Source organism: Notamacropus eugenii, chromosome 1, assembly GCF_028372415.1.
Source record: "Notamacropus eugenii isolate mMacEug1 chromosome 1, mMacEug1.pri_v2, whole genome shotgun sequence".
Classification (NCBI taxonomy): Eukaryota; Metazoa; Chordata; class Mammalia; order Diprotodontia; family Macropodidae; genus Notamacropus; species Notamacropus eugenii.
This window is the reverse complement of record NC_092872.1, coordinates 228,693,776-228,717,232: the sequence shown is the minus strand read 5'-3', so window position 1 is coordinate 228,717,232 and position 23,457 is coordinate 228,693,776. Positions and strand designations below refer to the sequence as shown.

At 41.5% G+C, this 23,457-nt stretch overlaps 1 protein-coding gene across 1 annotated transcript in view; it reads left to right on the top strand.

Moving 5' to 3' along the window:
- LOC140517108 (heparan-alpha-glucosaminide N-acetyltransferase-like) overlaps window positions 1–23,457 on the top strand; it is a 125,204-nt gene that overhangs the window by 25,988 nt on the left and 75,759 nt on the right. Inside the window, exons 4-5 of the mRNA XM_072628018.1 lie at window positions 15,820–15,946; window positions 19,455–19,541. Coding sequence (XP_072484119.1) covers window positions 15,820–15,946; window positions 19,455–19,541 — 214 coding nt within the window. The remainder of the gene's footprint in view (window positions 1–15,819; window positions 15,947–19,454; window positions 19,542–23,457) is intronic.

The window sequence follows — 23,457 nt, the reverse complement described above, 5'->3', positions numbered from 1 at the left end:
GCTGAGAGGCTAGGTAATTTGTCTAGAGGCACACAGCTAGTATCTGAGGTGGAATTTGAACTCAGATCTTCCTAACCATGTCAGCAGCCATAGCAGCACACAAGCAATGGTTGAGGATTCTTGTGGCATTTACCATATGATAAGGTAATACAGCATGAATGACAGCATAGAGTAGTGGATAGAGATCTGGCTCTGAAGCCCTGAAAATCTGGATTCTAATCTTACCTCTTACATTCTGACTGTGTGACTCCTGGAAAACTCTCTTAACCTTTCAGGTTACAAGACAATTCACTAAGATGGGGATTCTTAACCTAGGTCCAGTGCAGAGGGGTGGGGTGGGGAAACATGAGGATCAGTGAACTTAGATAAGAAAAAAAATGTTTTATTTTCACTGACTTCTAACTGAATTTTTTTTGTTTCAGTTGTGAATAAATACAACAAAATATTCTGAGAAGGGTCCATAGGCTTCATTAGACTACCAAAACGATCTATGCCTCAAAAAGGCTAAGAACCTCTTCTCTATGACTAAAAGTTTCAAAGAAGGTGCCAATCATAGAAAGTATTTCTTCACCTGGGAGTTCTTTACACCAAGGAAATCAGGCCAAGGCCCTAACCCTCACCCTATTCCTATCATGGCAGCAGGCACATGATTTCACAGTGGCCATATCCAAACAACATAATATGCCATGTTATGATGAGTTTTCATTTTACTATCAATGAAGAAATGACCTCAGAAATCCATATATCTGTTATTTCCTATTTATTCTATACATTGCTTCACTCAAAGTGAGAACTTGCAAAGACCTCAGCTTAAAAAGGCCGAGGTCCCCCACTGCATCCTGGGCCGTCTCCCGTTATCCTGATCTATATCTGACCGCTGGACCCAGATGACTCTGGAGAAAAAGTGAGGCTGGTGACCTTGCACAGCCGTCCCTCACTCAAATTCAGTCCAATGCAAGTCATGCATGTCATCATCTCTCATGGTCCTCTTTGAGAACAAAGGACATTCGATACATAGCTTATTTGGACATATTTGTTTGGTCGTTGTCTCTTCCATTAGATTGTGACCTCCAAGAAGGCAAGGCCTGTTTCTTACCTTTCTTTCTATCCCTACCACTTTAGGACAGTGCCTGACTTCTATCAGGTGCTTGTTGACTCACTGACTCACATCTGCTTATATATTCTAAAGGTACTGCAGTTCATAGTCAAGTAGCAAAAAGAGAATTGAGAAGGACTATCTTGTTCCTGAGATAACTGCCTTGCTAACACATAGGCCAGATAAGAGTTGTAAGCCTTTTCAGGATGATTTGAGCACTGCCATCTACTATGGTGGAAATGTGGGTGACTAGTATCTGTGGAGAGCATGGCTAGGGTGCATCAACTACAACTTTTAGAATTATAACCAAAGGATGGTCTATTCTGATCAACTCCTAAAATGCCAATGTTAGCTCTTATTTGGTTATGAGAAGAAGTGGTGTTCATCCCTCCATGGATGCTAATGGTCCCTCCCCCACCATTCTGTTTCCATCCCAACCCCCTCTCAAATCCACTTATGTTGTTTGCTTGCTTTCCATAGGGGTGGATAGAGGAGGGTGAGTGAGAGAAACCAGTAAAGTGGGCTGCTCATTCTGAGGCCCATATATCTTTTTATTTCCCCAAGGGCAGCTGCCCAGACCCGAATGCCATTAATTCCTTTTAGAGGCAGCTCTTTGAAGAGTGAGGACTTTGAAATGGGTGAGTTTTCCAACAGAGATTTCAAATCATCCTGTTTTCAGATTTGTTTCATTGATTTTATTGATAAAAGAGCAGAGCTTACAAAAATGACGGGGTGACTTCATAAATCACTGTAGATTGAGGATGATAACCCATTTTCTCCAGCAGACCCAATTTCCCCAACTTGCTTAAGAAAGAAATCCTCATTTTGCTCTCTCCCAGGTACTGGCCTATTTTCATGGAGGGGATCTTTCCATGACTAGCTAGATGGTAGCTTTTGCAGAAGAAAAAAGCCCTCTCAAGCTTTCAGAAAAGGAGAATAATGGTAATTTGCCTCTTTGTAAGAGAGTTTTATAATCACTTCCCACCTGTTGTGCCATAGGCTTCAAGGTACTCAACAGCAAAACAGCCTAGATGAGAAACCTCTTCAAGGTGTACCAGGTCTTTGTAGGCTATGGAAGGATAATCCTTCAAATCTGTTAATTGGGGGAAAACAAAGGCAAAAAAGAGAGAGAGATACAGCAAAAGAAATTGGCATTAGCAGATGTTTCTCAGAATCAAGAGCTAATTGGATGGATTTAAAGCAAAAAAAAAAAAAAAGCTTCCTCATGAGAGGAAGCTAGAAGAGGGAGTTGTACCCATTTGCTTATTCTCTCAGGACATTGGTAAATGGCCCTTTCTCCCTCTCCTTTAGTTCACCTTCAGTTGCTAGCAGAGGAAGAAATTTTGGTAACAAAGAAGTAGAGGAAGAGAATGATATTTAGATTTTGAGATACCATGAGGGTCTTAAAAGTTTTGGGGGTGCTCAGGGCTGGAAGAGGGGCTTTCTTTGGGATTGTGCTAATAGAACTACACTGAAGAACTAAAACATGGCCAAGTTTGTGACAGAGCACACACTAACTCCCCAATCCCCGTCCCCTTCCTCCCTAGGAAGTTAGCTACCTAACCTAACTACCAACTCTTGGAGGACTGGATCTATGTGTTATTCATCTTTCCATTTCCCACAATGCCCAGAATAGTATGTACAGCTGGCCCTCAAATGCCTCCTGCTGGGTTCTATTGAATCAGCTATTCGCTTATGTGCCCTTGCACACAATTGAAGACTGTGGGGAGGGGGAAGAATGAACCTGAAATTCATAAATAACAGTAATGAGGAGTTGAACAGGATAGAATGAGCTTTAAGAGAAGAGATGTGGTTGATAAGTGATGGGGGGAGGGAGAGGATGTGAAAGGGAGTGAGGAATGTACCAACTCTCCCTCTTGACCTTGTGCATCCCAGGGAGATGGCAGTGAGGAGAGCAGTACAGGCTGGCAGAGGGTGCCAAGAGGGGAGGGAAAAACCTGACTTCAGTGAGTACCAGGCAGGGATAAAGTGGGAAGTGTCCTGATTCAGGAATTACGGGATTTGAATTCAAATCCCACTTGTGATCTGAATGACATTGTATAAATCACTTACCCTCTCTGAACCTCAATGCCCTTGTGTATAGAATGAGGCAGCTGAACAAGATGTTCTCTGAGGTCCTCTCCAGCTCTAGAACAGTGATTCTTTATCAATGTTAACACGAAGGTGAGTTTGACAGTGGAGGAGAGTTTAAAGTACACAATGGAAAGAGTACACAGAATAAGGGGGTTAGGGTTTGGGCTCAGTTTGCCATTGGGAAAAGCAGTCCCCATGGTATCCAGTGCCACTGGTAATATTTCTTTACTGAGACTGTGTAACTCTCCAGGACTTGTGGCAATTTGTATAGGTGGGACTGGGGAGAGGAAGGTGCCTGAGTGGTGCAGACCTCAGCATGGTGCCAGGGGCAGGGTTGAAGGTGTCAGCCCCTGGGACAAAAGCTGGGCTTCCCTGTGCTAGTCCTGAGTCTGGGGCTGGTCTTGTGAGGGTTTAGACCTGGGAAGAGGTAGGCAGGGTCCAGTATCAGTGAGCTGGGGGTTCATCTCCTTAGCCGGGTCAGAGTTTTGAAACAATCTAAGTGTCTAGTAGTCAGGGATTCTGTAACATGGAAAGGAAGAAAACCAGGTTGAAGGAGTCAAAGCAACAAAGGTGTGAAAACTAGAAAATCTACATAAATCAGTTATGGGCTGTCTTCATATAGCTTGAGTGAGGTTTGAGATTGCAAGAATGGGCAGTAATCTCCCTTATATGCCATTTATATTGCCAGGGGAAAGATCCTGGAGTGTATAGTTTGACAGGGACCCTTAGACATAGCCCTAGAGTTGGGAAGAAGGAAGGAGGCTCTACTCTGAGGACCCAAGATTTCCGGTCTAACTCTTGCATTTTAATTGTCTAAGATGTGGCTTGGGAGGTAGGCGTGGATGCCAAGATAGTGCCAGTCCTGGTCAATTGCTTATGAGAGCACTGGGAGGTGAAGCACTACAGAGAAAAAGTATATCTCAGAAAGGAGTAGGCAGAGACAATGAAGCACGGAAGCAATCTTTATTGAGGAGAAATACAATGTGAACGGGGGTGGACAAGGAGGACAGACATAGCAAAGATCCACTGGGATATTGGGCCCCATAAAAGGCAAAACAGGGTAGATTTTAAGAAGTAGTTATATGGAGGAGGGAGGGAAGAACCTGACCATGATCAAGGCTCAAGAACTAGTGCTGATTCATACTAGAGGGAATGGCCAGGGAATTGGTGGCTAGTTGATTATTCCAACTCCCCACCACTGGGAGAAGGGGTTATTATTGCAGGCTTGCTTTTGACAGGGCTCAAAGGATTGGAGACTCCTCTTTGTTGGATCAGGGCAAGGAGGGTGTTAAAGCTATTTTACAGGCTCTATTAAAATCCATAGATATTGCATGGCATTGACTGGATTGGTACCTTTTGGATAACAGTACCAGAAGATGTAAATGATAACAATGACTCACATTTATATTATGATTTAAATGTTACAAAACCTTCTAATGAGAAGTCCTGTGAGATAGGGAGTGCAAGCATCATTATCCTCATTTTATAGATGAGTAAACTAAAAATGAGAGGACTTAATTAACTTGCCCAGAGTCACAAAGATAATGATAGATCTAGTATTGGAAGCTAGTTCTAGTTCCCTTGATTCCAGCTTGAATTCTATTCCTACCACATCATATTTGTCTTCATGTCTCTTTCTTGCAGCTGACACTCCCGTCTCTGGGACCTACAAAAGATTAGGATAAATTGTTGGGGAATGGATACCTGGCTTACCATTTCCAAAAAGGCACTGTGATTTTGCATCCACCCTAGTGGCCTTCATTCTCTTTGTGACTGCTGCTCTTTTTAGTCAAAATACACCTCAGTTTGGTCTGTCCTGAAAAAGCTGAAGTACGATGCTTCCTGACAACCTGGAAGTAGGCAGAGAAAACTCCAAGTGCACCTAGTCCTAAGCCATTACAGCCTTCGAGTCAAATTGATTATGAGGAAATGATATGGCAACAAAAACCAATAGATGGAAAGAAATGTCCTAGATAGAAAGGAAGATGAATGTGGCGTGTTTCTCTGTCTCAGATTGTCCCTGACAGAGGATGATAGTCTAATATCTCACTACGAGGAGGCTAATATGAGACCATAAATCACAGATGGCACCTTTTCAAATAATAAAACAGTCTGTTTTTTGGATAATAGATACCAAATTAGGACATTGTGCTACTGAAAGTAAGCCCCAATCCTCATTTCCAGGTTGTTTGCACAGTTATACCTCTTTGTACTTAATGGCCCAAGGAGGGAGAAAGAAGGAGGGGGCCAGCCAGGTATCCTTCATATAAATGTACGTCATTTGTAACCTGATGTTTAGTGCCTAAGTATTCAGGTAAATCAAAGGACAATGTGATTGTGTGTATTATTCGGTGACATTTAAGCACTATGGTGATAGCATGGTTCCATCAGATGCAAGGGGTAGGTAATGGAGAAAGCCTCTTCATTACCAACAGCTGCTTATGACTGAAGGGATTGAAGGGGTTGGGACAGTTAAGTAATGGGAAATTCTATTCAATCTTAGTTTAATGAAAGAGGGCAATTTGGCTCACCAGCCTTGGATTCAGAAGGACCTAGGTTCAAGTATTAACTCTGATGTACACTGGCTTTGTGACTCTGGGAAAGTCATTTAGCTGCTTAGTACTCACAGGTATCTCTCTAAGACTGTAAGTTACAGGGACAACTATACTGGTAGAAAAGCTCCCTATTCCTCACAGGTCCAGTTAAAAAAGAAAAACCCACACCCAAACAACAATAACAAAAACAAATACTGCTTTATCCCCTCATAATATGTAGATATATACACACATTTACAAAACATTTTAAGATTGATAAAATAATCCTCTGAGGTAGGTTTGCTAAGCACATATTCTATGTACACCTCCTTTGGATGAGAGCTAGGAGAAGAGTCAGTCAATGACTACCTAGAATAGGTGGTAGTTGTCCTTCCTACTTGAAGAGGACCAAAATGACATCACTATGTTGGGGTCAGTGTACAAAGGCTCTACCACAGGGCGGTCACAAATAGGTAAATGAAGTGCCAGGGCCCAACCAAGTGGAGGTAGCCATTGGAGGAGTTTGTGGCATGAATTTTTAAACCTACCAATAGAATATATTCTACTGGGGTGGGGTAGAATTGGATGGAACCAGACCCACTCGAAGAGTGGAAAGAACCACAATTCTGACTGGAGTGGGACTGATTCCAGTCAATCCAATCCAAGAAGCATTCATCAAGTGTTAACTATGTACAGGACCCTATTCAATAACACAACAAAAACAGTTCTTGATGTCAAAGAATTTAAGTTATTGAGCACATTCAGTATGTAATCAGATAAATATGTGGCTAGGACCTGATTAGTGTGAAGAATGGCTAAGTGGTCTCATTGGTCAAACCACACTATCTGAAGTTATAATTATATGTAAAATATGGTAATTGTTTCCAGTTCAACGGACATATGCAGTGCTGGTCTGAATAATGGAGCCATTTCTCGTGGGATTCATCATTTGAGCTCAGGACCTAGTGGTGACAATGAAGAAGATTAGGAACTGCTTTTGTGTGTAAAATGAGCTGAGCCAAAAAAGGAAGCTGGAGCTTCTCACAGGTGAACAGAAAGAAGTGCCACCCAGACATGGCAGATGAACTGTGCAAAGGTGGGGAGGCAAAAGATGGGGTACTGAGTTAGGGGAATTGTGAGTAAACCTGCATGGGTTAATTGGAAGGATTATTTGTGGGATAATTCAGAGTTCTTGATTCAAAAATGGCTAATGGCCAGGAGTCCAAGAGGCCTGACCCCAAGTGTCATCACAGTTTTAGGGGAATACTGAGCTTAAGGCTAGGTAGATTTACTAAGCTCAAGTAGCTGTGTAAGTGCACTGGGCAACTTAAGTTATTTTACTACTCTGAATATGCTGATCCTCCCTCTGTTTTGTATATATATATATATTCTTCCCTTGTGAATAAATCGTTCTCAAACTCACAAGAATTCACAAGAGGAGCAGGCATTGTAGTCCAGCCATCCCTGCCAATTTTGGGGTACAGAGTTTGGAACAAAATTTTCAACTTCTAACTGTCCACATTTCAGGTGATTAGTTTATTGAATTTCCCTCTTTCTGACTGAATGGGTCCAGATGAGATCTGAGGTTCCTGAGATGTCTAGGATTGGAGCTGAGTGTCTCTGTCCCCTGGAGAAGCAGATGCATAGCAAACCCTAGCCTTTCTCTCCCACTGTCTCAGGGCCTCAGAATTATACCCTAATCCTTAAAAGGGAGAAGGGCGGGTTGGAAAGAGGCTTGGAACTGGGAGTCCAATGACCTTGGTTTGGCTTCTGGTTCTCACAACTTCAGGCATAAAGCTTCCATTTTTGTGGGACTCAGTCTGTTTGTGAACAAAGGCATTAGACCTCTAAGGCTTCTTCCACTGCCACATCCTGTGCTCCTGACTTGGTAAGGTGGGGAGGGAAGGTTGCACTAGAGAAGGGAAGATAAGTTCATTCTTTGAAACGGTGAGCCCTTCCTGTCTTGATGTGGCAAGAAGGGTTGTCGATTTAAACAGAGATGGCTTACCAGAGAAATGGAAACCTCAGGGACATATGGGTGAATCCCAGAAACATTCCATAGATGCTGAGCAGCTAAATACTGTCTATTAGACAGCACTGAAAGAGCTTGGACTAACGTCCATCTAGGCATTAGCAAGTCAATCCAATTTTTTATTGCTTTGGGAAAGGAGCACTTTACAAGGCAAACAGTTGAATTCTCTGTCAAGAGGCTTTGGGGTTCAGATACTAGTCTAACTACTCTTAATTCTTGACGTGTTGACTTTATTCTATCCCCATTTGTCATACAGAGAGAGTCATTCCTATTAGTTAGGTGGTACAGTAGATAGTGCACAGGACTTGGAGTCAGGATAGATCTGAGTTCAAATCCTGCCTCAGATACTTACTAACCACATGACTCTAGCCAAGTCACTGAACCCTCTCTTTGTCTCAGTTTCGTCATCTGTAAAATGGGGATAAGAATAAAACTTACCTCATAGGGTTGTTGTGAGGATGAAATGAGTTAACATATACTTTGTGACCCTCAAAATATTATGTACTAGTTGTTATTATTTCCCTATAATAATCATAATTGTTTCCCAGGATAATGCCCTCTTCTGGACCTCTTCCTAACTACCTGTCTTCCTGGACTAATTTATTGAATCATCACCCTTCTCCCATCTCATAACTCAGTGTCCCTAAGCCCCTGCACTGGGCCCTCTTCTCTTTTCTTTCTACATCCTCTCTCCCTGGGTGATGTCTTCAGCTCCCATGAGTTTAATTATCATCTCTATAAACGTGACGCACAAAACCATATATGCAGGCCTGGATGAGTTGTCCTGTATCACCAATTGCCTCCTTGATGTCTCCTTGGCACCTCAAACTCAACATTTCCAAAAAGCAAATGACTTATCTTTGCTACAAACCTTCTTTTCTTCAAACTTCTGTATTTCTATTGAAATGCTGAGGGCACCATCAACCTCCCACTCACTCAGATTCAAGACTTTGAACTCTTTCTACTTATCAGCTCCACTCCCCCCCCCCTCACCCCCCCCCCCCCCCCCCCCCCCGCCATAGCCAGTTGCCAAAGCTTTTCAATTCTACCTCCATAACATCTCTCACATCTGTCCCCTTTGCCTTCTCCTCATAACCTCCAGCCTAGTTCAGGCCCTCATCTCCTCTCATCTGGTTCATTTACAACAGCCCTCTCACTAATCATTGTGATTGCAGTCTCCTCCCTCCTCTGAAACATCTCCCACACAGCTGCCAAAAAGTATCTTCCTAAGATACAAATCTGACCATTCTAAGCCCTTGTTGGAAAATCTCCAGTGATCCCCCCATTGCTCCTAGGATAAAATATAATATTATATATACATACAGATGCAAGTTTGTATGTGTATGTGTATGTACAATATAAAATGCAGCCTGGCATTTAAGGCCCTCCACAACCTGTCTCCCACTTATCTTTCTAGCCTTATTTCATACTACTCCCTTTCATGAACTCTGTGTTCCAGCCAAACTGGACTATTAGGTTTTCTCCCACCATCTCCCTCCTCCACATATTTGTAAGAGTTGTTCCTCATGCATGGAATACAGTCCCTTCTTATTTTTTCTCTCAGAATCTTTGTTTGCCTTCCAGGGTCTTCCAGTACCCTATCCATGTGGCATGCACCCCTCTCCTACCCCACCCTCAGTGGAAGGGAAGTTTCTCGAGAGCAGGGATTGTTTCATTTTGTATTTCTTGTCCTCAGCACCTAGCACAATGCTTTGCACATTGGAGAGTCTTAATTAAGGTTCATAGAATCACATTGACTATATACCTTTGTATTCAAAAGGAATTTTATATACATTAATTCATTTGAGCCTCTTTATAGTTCTCTTAGATGGGCAGTAGCTGAGTCAGCACCCCCATTTTACAGATGGAAAACTAAAGATCAGACAAGTTTAGCAACTTGCCTATAGTCACACAGCCAGTAAGTGGTAGAAAAGGGAATCATATTTGAGTCTTTTAACTGCAAGTCCAGTATACCGCACTCCTTTGTCACACAGGGTCAATATTTCTAGTGCTTTCCTAGTTAAAAGTGCTCCCCACTGCCATGTTGCTGGTCAGGATCCAAGTCTTTTAGCATTTCTGTACCACCCCTTCCCTGGGGATCCAGGCTGCTGTAGTCCATGACTCCGATTTTGTTTGCCATCCAGAAATAGCAGCTGTATTTGCTAGCATAGGGGGCCTGATCGCTGCTGCTGCTATTGCGAACTTTATAATGAAATGGGGGATGGGGATGAAATTTCATTTCTGCTTCACTGATTTACTTCTCCCTGATGCCTTCCTGATGGCAGCTTCCTGAAATACTCAAGAGCTTTGATGGATGGAGGATGGAAAGAGGGGGGAAGGGTGGGTGTGCTGATTTAAATAGCTTGATTGGAGAAATTCAAGAAATATTGGAGTTGGGAGGACAGGTGGAGATCTCTGGGTAACCAGGTGGCAATGAGTGACCCCCTTCATTTTGTCTTTCTCTATCTCAAATCCGAAATGATCATCTCTGTACCTGCCCTCTCTGTTAAACATGGCACTGGATTATTCAAAACCAATTTTGAGGTAAAATTGGCCCAGACAATAGATTGGTGGGTACAGGTACCACGGTTCAGAATTTCTGAGCTAGAAAGAGCATGGGAAATGATTTCATCTAACCACCCCCACCTTCATTTTACAGAGGAGGAAACTGAGAAACTGCTTATCCAGTGTCACATAACTGATTTGTGATAGAGTTGGGGGGTAGAATCCAATCCTCCTGACTTCCAGTCCAGGCCTCCCAACCACCAGTAGGATAGGAGAATCCAGCCAGAAGAGTTATGATAGAATAAAAAAATTGATAGAATGTTTAAGCTCCCGGAGGCCAGGGACTGTTTCATTATTTTTGTCTCTATATTTCTGGCGCCTGGCATTTAATGTTTATCAACTGACTGACTGATGATAGTTCACCTCTGATAGCTTTCAGTTTCTAAGCTTATCTGGACCTAAAAATGCTTGTTTGTTTTTTAATCTCTCATCATGTACCTGCCTTATAGCAGACAAATGTCCCCTTTCTTGTCCAGTGTCTGGGCTCAGTTCCTTCCACTTTCCACATAGCTGCTATTTGGCAAATTCCTGTTCTTCTGTCCTACATATATTCTGAGAGGGAAGGCTATATTGTTGCTCCCATTTTGCAGGGATAGAACTGAGGTGCTGAAGTGTAGGTGCCTTTTTGATTTTATTTTTAATTATGTCAGTGCTCATGGGGACAGGCTCTTAGGATCATAGGTTTAGAGCTGAAATGGAACATAGAGTCGTCTAACTACTCTCATTTTTACAAAGGAGTAAACTGAGGCCTGTAAAAGTTAAGTGACTTGCTCAAAATCATATGGATAGTAAGTAAAAAAGAGTGAGAATTTGAATCCAGGTCCCTTCATCCCCAAATCCATAACTCTTTCCACTCTAGCATACTATGTTTCGAGGAGGGGTATCCTAGGGAGATCCTAGGAAAGAAGAGGAAAAGGAAAGGCATGAAGTGTGTTCACAAGAAGGCTTTTCTCCCCCTTTCTAATCTTGGGCTATAATCTCTGAGGGTGAATGGCTGAAGAACTGTGGAATCATGACTCTCTGCGTTTGCTGGAGACAAACACATTGGGAAAACTGAATAAATCAGCAGGTGTTTATTTAAAATGCCTACTGTGCGTCAGACACTGTGCTAGGCATGGGGGTTTCAAAGACAAAAAATGAAGCAGTCCCTTTCCTCAAGGAATTTACTTTCTATTGAGAGAAATAAAGACATAGTTAACTAAGTTTTTAAAGTTCCCAAAAGTAAATACAAGGAAATTTGGGGTAGAGGAGATTAGGAACTATGAGTACCAAGAAAGTCTACATGGAGCATCTGACTTGAGCTTTGAAGGGAACTAGAGATTCTAAGAGTCAGAGGAGAGAAACTGAGGCAGTCTGTGCCCTCAAAAATCAGTTTTCTTCCTCATTGGGGAAGCCCCCTTCTACAGATCATCTGGGAACTTATCAGCAACACAGACAGTATTCAGCTAACACCTTAATGAGGAAAAGCTACGGAAACAGATGGCAGGCCTCAATTAGCAATACTAGCAACAGTTTTTCACATTGCCTCCCTTCCACCTCCTTTTAGTGCCTCAGGGAAAACATTCCATCATTTCATTCTCTTCCCTCCCTAGACTAAACCTCGGGCTCTCTAGGAAGTCCCAGCTCCCATTCCTTTGGAACTTGTCCTGGCATCCTCCCCACTGAAGTGTGTGAGTGTGTGTGTGTGTTGGAATGGGCTTATTAAATTAAACAAACATTAGGTACCTACTATGTGCAAAATAGCATAGGACCTTGATGACAGCAAGACCTGGCTTCTAATCCACTTTGCTCCATGGACTTTATGTGACCTCAGTCATGTCACCACTTCTCAGTGCTCTAAGTAAACCTCTAAGACTACAGGTTACAGAGAAGGCATCCTTCTGCATTAGTAGAGGGACACCCAATCACTCCTCCAGACCTTAAGACACAAGGCTAGATGCTGTGAATTCTAAGATAAATAATGAAGCAATTCTTGCCCTCAAATAACTTCTATTCTGCCCAGAGGACAAAACACAGGAAAGTATTCCCACTAACAGGGATGAGTCGGGGATAATGGGGTTGGGCATGGGAGCAGCACATATTAGCAATGGCTTTGTGTGGGAAATAGCATGGGAGCTGAGCCTTGAGGGAAGGTAGGGAGTTTGAGAGATAGAAGTGTGGAGGGAGTGCAATCCAGGCAGAGGGGACAGCCTATGCAAATAAAAAGAGGTGAGAGAGTTGGAATGTTGAATATAAGAAACAGCAAGATCAATTTGTCTAGAATGCAGAGGGCATGACTAGGAATAAGGTGAAATAGACCTGGGATTTAAGTGGGATCCAGAATGTGCATTGTCTTAAACACCTCTCCAAGGAGTTTGTATTTTATTCTAGAGGAGCTACTTTAGATTCTGCAGCAGGAGAGTAACAGACTTTTTCAGGAAAAATTATTTTGTGAGCTAGATGAAGGGCAGATCAGAGGAGGAACCAGGAAATCAGGAGAACAGTTTTGGGCTATGCAGGTGAAAGGTGACGAAGCCCACAGAATCTCAAAGTTAGAAGGAACCTCACAGATAACATCTATTGAAACCTGTGTCTAATTCCAAATTCTCCCAACAGCATCCCAAATCCAATTTCAATTACATAACCTCTCCTCCCAAAAAGGGGGAAACCATCATCTCTTGGAGTAGCACATTCTGGGCTGGGTTAGTTCTACCCTTTAGGAAATTTTTTCTGACACTGAGCCTCAATGTGTCTCTCTGTCCAACCCATTCACCATCCCTCTCTTTGCCCTGTGGGGCCAAGCAGAACAAATTTAATCATTCACTGGCCTTCAGTTATTGGAAAACTCCTATCATGTCCTGCTCAAAGTCTTCTGTGTCTAATTTCTTCAGTCAGTCTTCGCCTGACAAAGTCTTTAATCATCCCAGCATCCTGGTTGTCTTCTCTTGGATACCCTTTAGCCTATGTCCTTCTCAAGATATAACAGTTCCATCTGAACACACTATTCCAAATGTGAACTAATTAGGGAAAGGTACCAAAGAATTTTCACCTATCAGAATACAATTTTTCTCTTGATAACATTGTATTTGAGGGCTGACATGTCATGCTGTTGACATTTCAAGATTGTTATTTACCACAAAATCAAAATATTTTCTTCAGGGATGTTTGTCTAGCCACACCTACCTCATGTAAGATTGATTTATTCTCCTGAAGGGTAAGCATAGAACATGAGCATCCCTACTTCATTTGTCAACTTTGGCCATTGTTCTAATCTGTAACATCTTTTTAAATCCTGATTATGTAACCCAACCCAACATATTAGCTTTTATCTCAGCTTATTGTCACATGCCCATTTGATGAGCATATACTCCTTTAATATTGTCCAGGTCACTGATAGAAGTCTTGAATAGCACAGAGTCAATGGAAAATCCCTAGGATGCTCCAATGGAAACCCCCCTCTAAGTTGATATTGACCCACTAATGACAACTCTTTTGGACTCAGTCATTCAACCAGTCTTGAATTCACCCATCTTTCCTATCATCTACCTCTTCTTCTCCACCATAAGATTATGGGAGACTTTGTCAAATGGCCACCTTTCAGGTTCTTCTCAACACAATCTCCCTCTATTCCCAACTAACAGCACAAGTGACTGCTGTGGTGGATATGTAACTGAGAATATATACAATGTTAAGAGCAGAAGCAATTTATCTAAGACACCAAGTAATTTCTTCCCTCTTGGACCTGACATCAGAATGACACAAGAGAGGTATTATGCTACTTTTCCTCCCTTTCCCTGATCTCTTTTTGCTATTAACTTTGGATGTCTCTCTCTCACACATCTCTAGATCTTCAGCACCTATATCTCTCTGCCTTTGTCTGTCTACTTTTTCTCCTTTTCTCTTTTACTCGGAGTTTATTGGTATCTATTTTGAGGAGAGCTGATTAGAGAGGAGGGTATCATCATTATTACTTCTAATTCATCAAAGCCATCAATCAGCTCACAAAATATTAAATTACAGTGTTCAATACTATTGGAAAGGGGGCTGAATCTAGAGGAATTGTGTGGACTACAACCTTGGGGAATTTACAATCAAGCAGAAAAAATGAAAAAGGCACAGTTAATGACCTATTCCATTTCTACAGTGCTTTTCAGTTACAAAGAGCTTTACATTAATAATTGAATTTCAGTTAATCCCACAATAACCCTACAAGGTAAGTAGAACAGGTTTTAATATCCCGGTTTTTACAAATGAGGAAACTGAGGCTAAGAGAGTTGCTCAAAATTGTCAGTCAAGTAAAAAAAGCACTTAGAAGCACTTACTGTGTACTAGGCGCTGTGCTAAATGCTGGAGATACAAATATAAAGCATAAGAAAGACATCCCTTACCCCCTAAGCAATTTATATTCTAAAGGGGGAAGATAATACATAAAAGGGAATTAAAGGGGAAGAGGAGGGGTGCCCCAGATGGGAAGATGGTATCAAAGTCTGGAGAATGAAGAATGTTTAGTCTGGATCTTTCCTAAAAATGGAGGTTCTCATTAAGGGGGAGAAGAGGTCATAGGGCAGAGGGAGAATGAAGTTGGAACATGGTGGCAAATGCAGAGAGTGAAGCATGACTGGAGGCATATAGCAAGTCACTGGTAAAATTGAGACTTGGACATAAGACTTCTGACCACAGGTGCAATGCTCAGGCTGCTACCTCTCTGTAGGGAGAGGATGCACAGCACTGTGTGGAGGGCTAGACTTGGATTCAGAAAGACCTGGCTTCAATCGGGCACCTATTGGCTGTTTCACTGTGGGCAAGCCGCTTAACCTCTCTTTCTTCATCCATACAACATAGACAATAATACCTTCAGTACCTAGCTCCCAAAGTTATTGTGGGGTTGAAATGAGAAAACATATGGAAAAATGTCTTGAAATTTTAAAATTCAATTTAAAATATCAGTTATTATTATGATTACACAACCACATAAGGATTAGAACACCTACAAAGAAACATAATAATCAGTGTAAATCAATGGCAGTGATGTAAACCAAATCTATAGATGGTGATGAGATTCAGATTTAGGGAGTAATTAACTAGATGGGGCTAATCAGAGAAACATTCTTGGAGGTGTTTTCTGTAAGTTACACAGTATAGCCCCATGTGAATTAGATGGTTCATGAATAATCAATCAGTCTCAGTTTCCTCATCTGTAAAGTAAGGAGATTGGATCAGATATCTGTAAAGCTCCTTTCAGTTCTAACATCCTCTAATCTATGAGTCATGAGAAAAGGCAGAGAGATGGGTATTGGCAGGGAATCTGAGGAAATTAGTGTTAGCTGATTGGGAAGCCCTGTCCATTCTGGAGCTAAGATTGGTAAGAATGGCAAAGGTCATGTGGCAGTCCACATTAGAAGTGATGAAGTTTGAAGAGGAAGAGAGAATGTATGACCATTAGAAAGAAAGGGTCTACCCATTTTGGAGATGGAAAGGTTGAGGGAGGGAAGAGTGAATTGTATGTTTAATTTCTGCAGAGGCTACCTGGGCCCTGGAGGGATAGGAGATGATGGAAAATACTTCAACTGTACAGGCGGAGCAGCAGCATACATTGACAAGTGGATTCTCGGAGAAAATCATCTGTATCGTTTCCCATCTTGCAAGGTAATTTTTAGAAACGTAGTCTATGGGGAAATTTCACTCTGAGAGAATGAGATCCTCACTTGGCTCCAAATACTGAAGAGTTTTGGGTTTGGAGCCAAGGGATACAAGTTCAAAACCTAACCCTGCTATTTATATCACCTTGGACAAGTCAATTATCCTTTCAGAGACTCAGATGCTTCATGTGAAATAAAGGGGCCTGGACTATATCATAGGTCCTTAATTGGGGATCTTTGCACAAGTTTCTAAGGGTCTATAAATTTGGATGGAAAAAAGTTACATTTTTATTTCAGTATAATTGGTCTCCTCTGTAATCTTGTACATTTAATTTTAATTAAATCCATTAAAAACATGATTCTGAGAAAAGGTCCACGGACTTCTCTAGACACTGAGAAAGGCATCCATCACACACACACACACACACACACACACACACACACACACACACACACACACACACACACAGAAGTTAAGAAGTCCTGGAGTAGCACTTAAGATCAAATTTTTAAGGTCTCTTCCAATTCTCAATTCTAAGATCTCTTTCCCTCTCTCCCAAATAAATACTAACCCAAACAAAGTTGGGAAGATGGTTAAGCAATTTGCACGAATAAGAACTGAATCTTAGTGTGGGAAGGACCACCCTTCAAATTTCTATTCAAAGAAAGCAAAAGGGAATTTATTGTATCATTAAGATGGCAGTCTTAGTTTAGTAGAAAGAGAACTGGATTTCGAATCTATACACTTGGGTTCAAATCTCTGCTCTATCACTTGCTGCTGAATAACCATGTGCAAACCACTTCACCTCCCTGGGCCTCACCTCAGTTTCCTCATCTGTAAAATGAGAGGGGTGGGCTCCTCTCAGCTCCAACATCCTATGATCTGATGAAACATTTAATAATTAAGGATAGAAGGATAGAAGGAAGCACCCACTAACAGCATCAGAAATACAGAATACTTGAAAGTATCGGCAGATACAAAGGAAGAGAAACTCCATGACAATACTAGGTACTTAGAGAGGATATCACAGCAGAGGTAGCTCCAGAATGCTAATGGGGAGATTTCATGGCAGTGTTGCTGATATCTAGCATGACATCGGGAGACAACGCCAAGACAGAAACTAGTGTTGAAATGGAGAGCGGTGCTTAAAACACCTGAGGTTAGCAAAAAAGATTTTGTTAAACTAAGAAATTGCCAGATGGCAGGCTTCCTCTCCTTGGGGGCTTTCTGGGTAGGCTCCTCTCAAGCCTGGCTTCTCCCAGTGCCTTCCCACCTTATCCTCCCTAGCAGTACCCTGCTCGCCTTCTGCAGTTACTGTGGTTTCTTTGCATTCTCTCTGCCCTTCCCTTAATTTAATCCCATTCACATGAAATCCACCAGTTGTCTTCTTACTGGTCTCCCTTCAGTTCCTTACTTCTCTCATTCATTTGACCCATTGTTGCCAAATTAATTTGCCTAAAGCTCAACTCTGATTTTAGGCTCACAGGATTACAGATTTAGTGCTGGAAGGGACCTTAGAGATCACTGAGCTTAATTTCCTTATTTTACTGATAAGGTAACCAAGGTCCAAAGAGTTGAGTGGTGTGCCTAAAATGACACAACTACAAATCCAAGTCTTCCTTACTCCAGGACCAACACTCTCTCCACTCATTCATGCTGTCTCATCACACTCCCCTCCCCTTTGCTACTCTAAATGACCCAATGGATTCCCATTGACTTTAAAATCCAAATTTCTGAGTCTGAAATTTTAGGAATTTTTTTTTTTTTTATGATTTGGTCCTCCAAACATCTTTCCTCTTAGCAGGTGTCAGTTAATCTCTATGGTCGTCAGTTTCTTCATTTGTTAAATAGGGATAATAATGACCATAGTTGCTGCTTTACGAGGTTGCTGTGTGGATTAGATGAAGTAGTATATGTACTTAGTAATAATAAAAGGTAATATTTATATATCATTTACTATGTGCCAGGTGCTTTGCTAAGTGCTTTATAATTATTATCTTATTTTATCTCCACAATCGCCCTGGGAGTTAGAAGCTATGTTATTCCAATTTTTCAGATGAGGAAAGGGAGGCAGATAAAGGTTGAGTGACTTGCCCAGGATCATAGAGCTAGTAAGCATCTGAGGGTGGATTTGAACTTAGGTCTTCATGATTCCAGGCCTAGCACTTTGTCCCCTGTGATACTTAACTACCCCTCTGCCCCTTTCTTATGCCCTATGCTCAAGTCAAACCAGACTGCTCATGAATGCCTGAATAGTCTCCACAACTTTACTCCCTATGCATGTTTACATTTACCTAGGATGCTCCCTCTATCCCTGAGACTTATACATAAATTTTAAAAATCCACATACTCACAAAATACCCTGAGTATATTGAGACCCTACTAGGGTGCCCAGCCTTCTCCCAGTGCTAGTGCTGTAAGGATACAGAGAAACATAAAACATGAAGCTCTCAAAAGGAAAGTATAATCTAGTAAAATGGCATTCTGTAATATGAACTCATAAGATGCACATAACAAGTAAAATAACTTTTATTAAATAATAATATATGAGATAACATGAGGCAGCCTATGATAAAATGAAATATAAGTAGAACAGATGATAGTTTCAGAATTCAGAGGACTGACAGTTCATTATGGGCTGGAATCATCAGGGTAGGCTCCATGGCGGAGGTGAGATTGTAGCAGTTAGGAGATCATAGCTGCAGAACAAGAAGGGACCTCAGAGGTCCTCTGGTCTAATCCTTTCATTTTATAGATGAGAAAACTAAGGATGTCTTACCTAAAGTGACTAAGGTCATATGGGACATAAGAGTCAGAGGATTTGAAGGTAGAGAGGAGAAAAGTATCGAATTCCAACAGAGAAATAGTACCATACAAACAAAGGCTTGGAGGGAGCATTCCATGCAATGGGGAGACTGGCCTGATGGGAGAGATGGTTTTGTGTGGCAGAAGTAATGGGATATAAGGTTGGAAAGGTCAGATGAGACCATATGGAGAGACCCTTGAGGGCAAGGATGTAGTGTCTGAAGCCATGTCAGTTTCCACAGAAGCCTAGTGACAGAGTAGTACTATAAGAACCCCAAGGTCAAGGAGTCTTGATTCAGTATCCTCAAGGGTGGGCCCTGTTTGCATTAATGTGCCAGTGGTGATCCCTTTCATATCAACATCCTCCTACTGCCAACTGACTTTTCTTCATCCTGGATTATCTTGGCCCTAACTGAAGTTAGTGCCTGCCCCTGCCTTCTGCTGGGGGCAGAGAGGTTATCTTCCTGGTTAAGATCCTGCTGTGCTGAAAGCCTTTGTCAGAGGAAATGAGGAAACTGGCAATTGCTTTGGGAGGGCAGCTGCCTCCTCTATTGGATGATTTGAGGGGAGGCAGAGAGGGAAACTGTTTGCTAAAGGGATCACCAGTTTGTGTGTTCCTGGAGAAAGAAAGTGGAGGTCAGGCAAGCTTTCACTGAAAAGTCAATTCCTTTCCTGTTCCAGATGTAAACAATTCCCTCCTGTGTTTCAGGAACTCTACAAGACAACACAGCCCTTTGATCCTGAGGGTATCTTGGGGACAATTAACTCCATCATAATGGCTTTCTTTGGGCTTCAGGTAAGTGGAAAATAAGAGTGATGACTGCATGAAAAGGTGGAATGTTGTTTATGTCCGCTGTAGTAGAAAGAGTAGTCAAGGCGCCAAACCTAGATTCCCATCCTCCTTCTCACCAGCTGGGTGAATTCACACAGGGCAAATTAATTCACTTATTGGAGACTATGTTTCATCATCTTTAAATCAAGTTAACAAGCACGGTAGTAACAGAATGTCCCTGTTTTTGTCACCTTCTGAGACTTTTTGGTTTTTTATGCATTTAAAAACTATCTTATTACCTCTCTTTTCTTTCTTTTTCATATACTTACTACCTCATCTTTTCTCAAATAGAACGTTAGCCTCCCTTTTAACAAATACTCAAGCCAAACAAAACAACACTTTGGCAGTATCCAGAAGCTCATTCTATACATCTAGTCTGTCACCTCTCTGCCAAGAGGGGGTGGCATGCTTCATCAGTCTTCCGATGTCATGAGCCAACAAACATGTATTAAGCATGTACTATATGTAGACTAAGGAGTTTCGATAAGATACAGTTCCTTCCCTCACAGAGTTTCCAATCTAGTACAGAGCTGACAGTTATACAAAGAACTATAATGCATAAAAGTATCTGATATATAATTTTTGGACATGACTAATGCAGAAATCTGTTTTGCTTGACTATGTATACTTGTTTTAAGGATTTTTCCCCCAGCTGAAGGAAGTTAGGAAGTAGAAAAAATAAATGCTTGTTAATTTCTTAAAAAGATTTTTGAAAAACAAATCTGGAATATTGAATAGAAAGATATGGAACAAAATGTTATTTGATGGAGGAGGGGTGGGAAATGGAGAGAAAGGTCATTACCAAGGGGATCAGGAAAAGCTTTCTAGAAGAGTTGGCCTTTGAGCTAGAATTTAGAATATCATTATAAATTCAGCAAATGAGAAGTGGGAGAAGATGCTCTGGGCATAAGGAAGAGTGGAAGCAAATGAAGCAAAAACATAGGAATTGAGTGTAGTCTATTTTGACTGGACCATAAATTGCAAGGGATAAGGCTGGAGAGGTAAAGTAATGCCAGATTATAAAAAGCCTTGAATGCCAAATAAAGGTGTTTCACCTTTATTCTATAGTTAGTAAGGGAGCTACTGAAGATTTTTTGGATAGACCGAGAGAAAGAAAGACATTCTGGACCAGGCAAATACCACAAGCAAGTCTGGAGTCAGGAAAGAACACAGTAAATTCAGGGGAAAGGGTAGAAACTAGCCTAGCTGGAACATAGGCCATCAGTGGGGGCTTAGTGGGAGACAAAGCTGAGGAGGTAGAATCTGGCTGGATGGTTCAGGGTTTCTAATGCCAGAATGAGAATTTTGGATGTTTGTTTCCCTGTAGACAGCAGGGAATCATTAAAGATGATGAGTTGAAACTTAATTTAAAAGCACAGACTGGTATGACCATATGTCCCTACCATGTTGTGTTCACTGATCTCCAGACTCCATCCTAGCCAAAGGGGCAGTGATTTTTAGAGTGAGTGACAGTATTCAATAGTCAGGATGTACATAAGATGTTTCTCTTTAAGCACTCCATGTACAAAAGGCTCAACTAGATGGATGGGAAAAGAATAACAAATAAGGTGAGGTCTGTATCTAGGTAACTAATGGTCCTCTAGAGAACACTCAAGAAGTATCCTTCCCTACTCCACCAGCATCAGTGGAAAATCACTTGAGTACTCCAAGCTCATCCAATCCATTCCCCATCAGCTGCCAGGGAGCTAAGATTTAGCTCCTCTTTCTCCCCAACAACCAAATGAAATGGTTCATAAGCAGCTTCCTGGTATTTCTCTTTTCCTGTTCCCATTCCTCTCCCCTGCTGTTTTGGTTCATGCAGTCAAGCATTCCACTATAATCTAAAGACCTCCAGAAAAAAAAGTGACATCTTTCTCATTAAATGTTTCATCATCTAGGCAAGGAAGATCAAAGGACTGAGTAAGATTTAAACCTGAGCCCCTGCTCCTTAGCCCAGAGCCAAGATATTGACAGACCCCAAAGTCCATGAACAGAGCCCAAGATAATCTTTTCCATTACCAGTGTGATCAAGGAATGAGCGACAAAATCAGGGAGAGAATTCACATCTCATGACTCCCTACCCAGAGTGTTTTCCTTCCCATTTATGATGTATTCCTCCTCCTGACCCCCTGGACAAATCCCCAAACCATGAGAGGAAACATGGAATAGTAGAAAGTACACTGATTGGACTTGATCAATGCCATTTAAACTTTTTTGATTGTATAGTCCTATTAGTTAAATATTTTTTAGCACACCCACAATTTTAAATAACAAGTCATTTACAATACTCATCTGTTTACTCACTTATATTATATAATGTATGACTGCAGCAAATATTACAGACATTATACAACTTACACAAAAATAGGAATCTTAGAAGAATGAAGTATAGATGAAATGATATTTGATCCTAGAGTCAGTAGGAAGCTACTGGAGTTTATTGAGTAGGAGAATGCCATGGTAAGACATGAGCTTTAGGAAAATACTTTTAGTGGTTGTGTGATAGGAGTAGAGTGAGACTTGAGGCAGGGAGAGAATTCAAAAGCTATTACTGTAATCCAGATGAGAGTGATAAGGACCTGAACTAAGGTGGTAGCTGCATGAAGAAAGAGAAGGGGATCTATGTGAGAGTTGTAGAGGTAGAAATGGCAAGATCTGAAAACTGATTGGTTATGTAGGGGTCAGAGAGAATGAGGAGTGGAAAATGATGCTAAGCTAGTGAACCAGGGGGAGTGGAAAGAAAGCGCTTCCCTCAATAGTAATAGGGAAATTTGAAGCAGAGATGGCTTGGGGGAGGTGAGGGAAGACAAAGTAATGAGACAATCCAATCTGTGAAAAACAGTCCATTTCTACTCACCCTGAGAGACTCTGTCCTACCCTAGATGAAGGGAGGAAGGGGTTCTTATTGACCAGCCTCTGCCCCAAACTAGAGGACACCCACAAAGGGGCAAGTGTCTGTTATAGCAACAAGATGATGGGAGGGCAGGATAGGGAGTTTGCCATTTTCCTACTAGCATCTGTACAATCCTATCTCAGAAGGAGATGTGTGGTCACTTGTTCAGTGGGGGAATATTGGAGAGTAACGTTGGCTGTAATTATGTTAGAGATAAACCCTATAACTTGCTCTAGTGAGAAGGGTAGGATTCATCTCAACCTTTGATTGGTAAATAGCCATAACTATCCAGTTTAGAGTCCATTGAACTAGATGATAAAAGACATGAGTTCTAGTCACAACTCTGTTACATCCAAGCCAAGTGACCTTGGAAAAAATCACTTAGCATTTTGGAGCCTCTTTTCCTCCCCTGATAAAGGAGGTGGGGAATAATAATTCCTGTTACATGGAGTTACTCTAAAATTCAATGAACAGTTAAGGTCTTTGTGCTAGGCGATATGCTAGGAACTAGGGACATGAAAACAATAACTATATAGTCCTTGTCTTACATGATAAATTCATGACCCAATAGTCTACTGGAGAATATAGCATCTATTTTGGTCGTTCTGGACCTGTGGTTCCATCAATGCGGGGGAACTCCCAGTTAGGAAACTCCCTCCACTAATGACAATTGGTAATGTATCTGAATCATAGTTCTAAAGAGTAGCTTGAGAAACTGAGGCATTAAATGACTTGAATACAGTTATACAGCTGGTATATGTCAGACACATGCTAGGCACAAACAAAGCATTTAAGTGCATACTATGTGCCAGGGACTATGCTAATCAATAAGGATGCCTGTGAAAACAAACAAGGTCCTGCCTTCAGAGAGCTTATATTCTAATAGTGGAGACTATACATAAAATGGGTATAAAAATGGTACCAAATGGGAGTATGATGGGAGAAAGTAGTCTGATTCTCATCTAGATAAGGCAGGATTTGAACCCA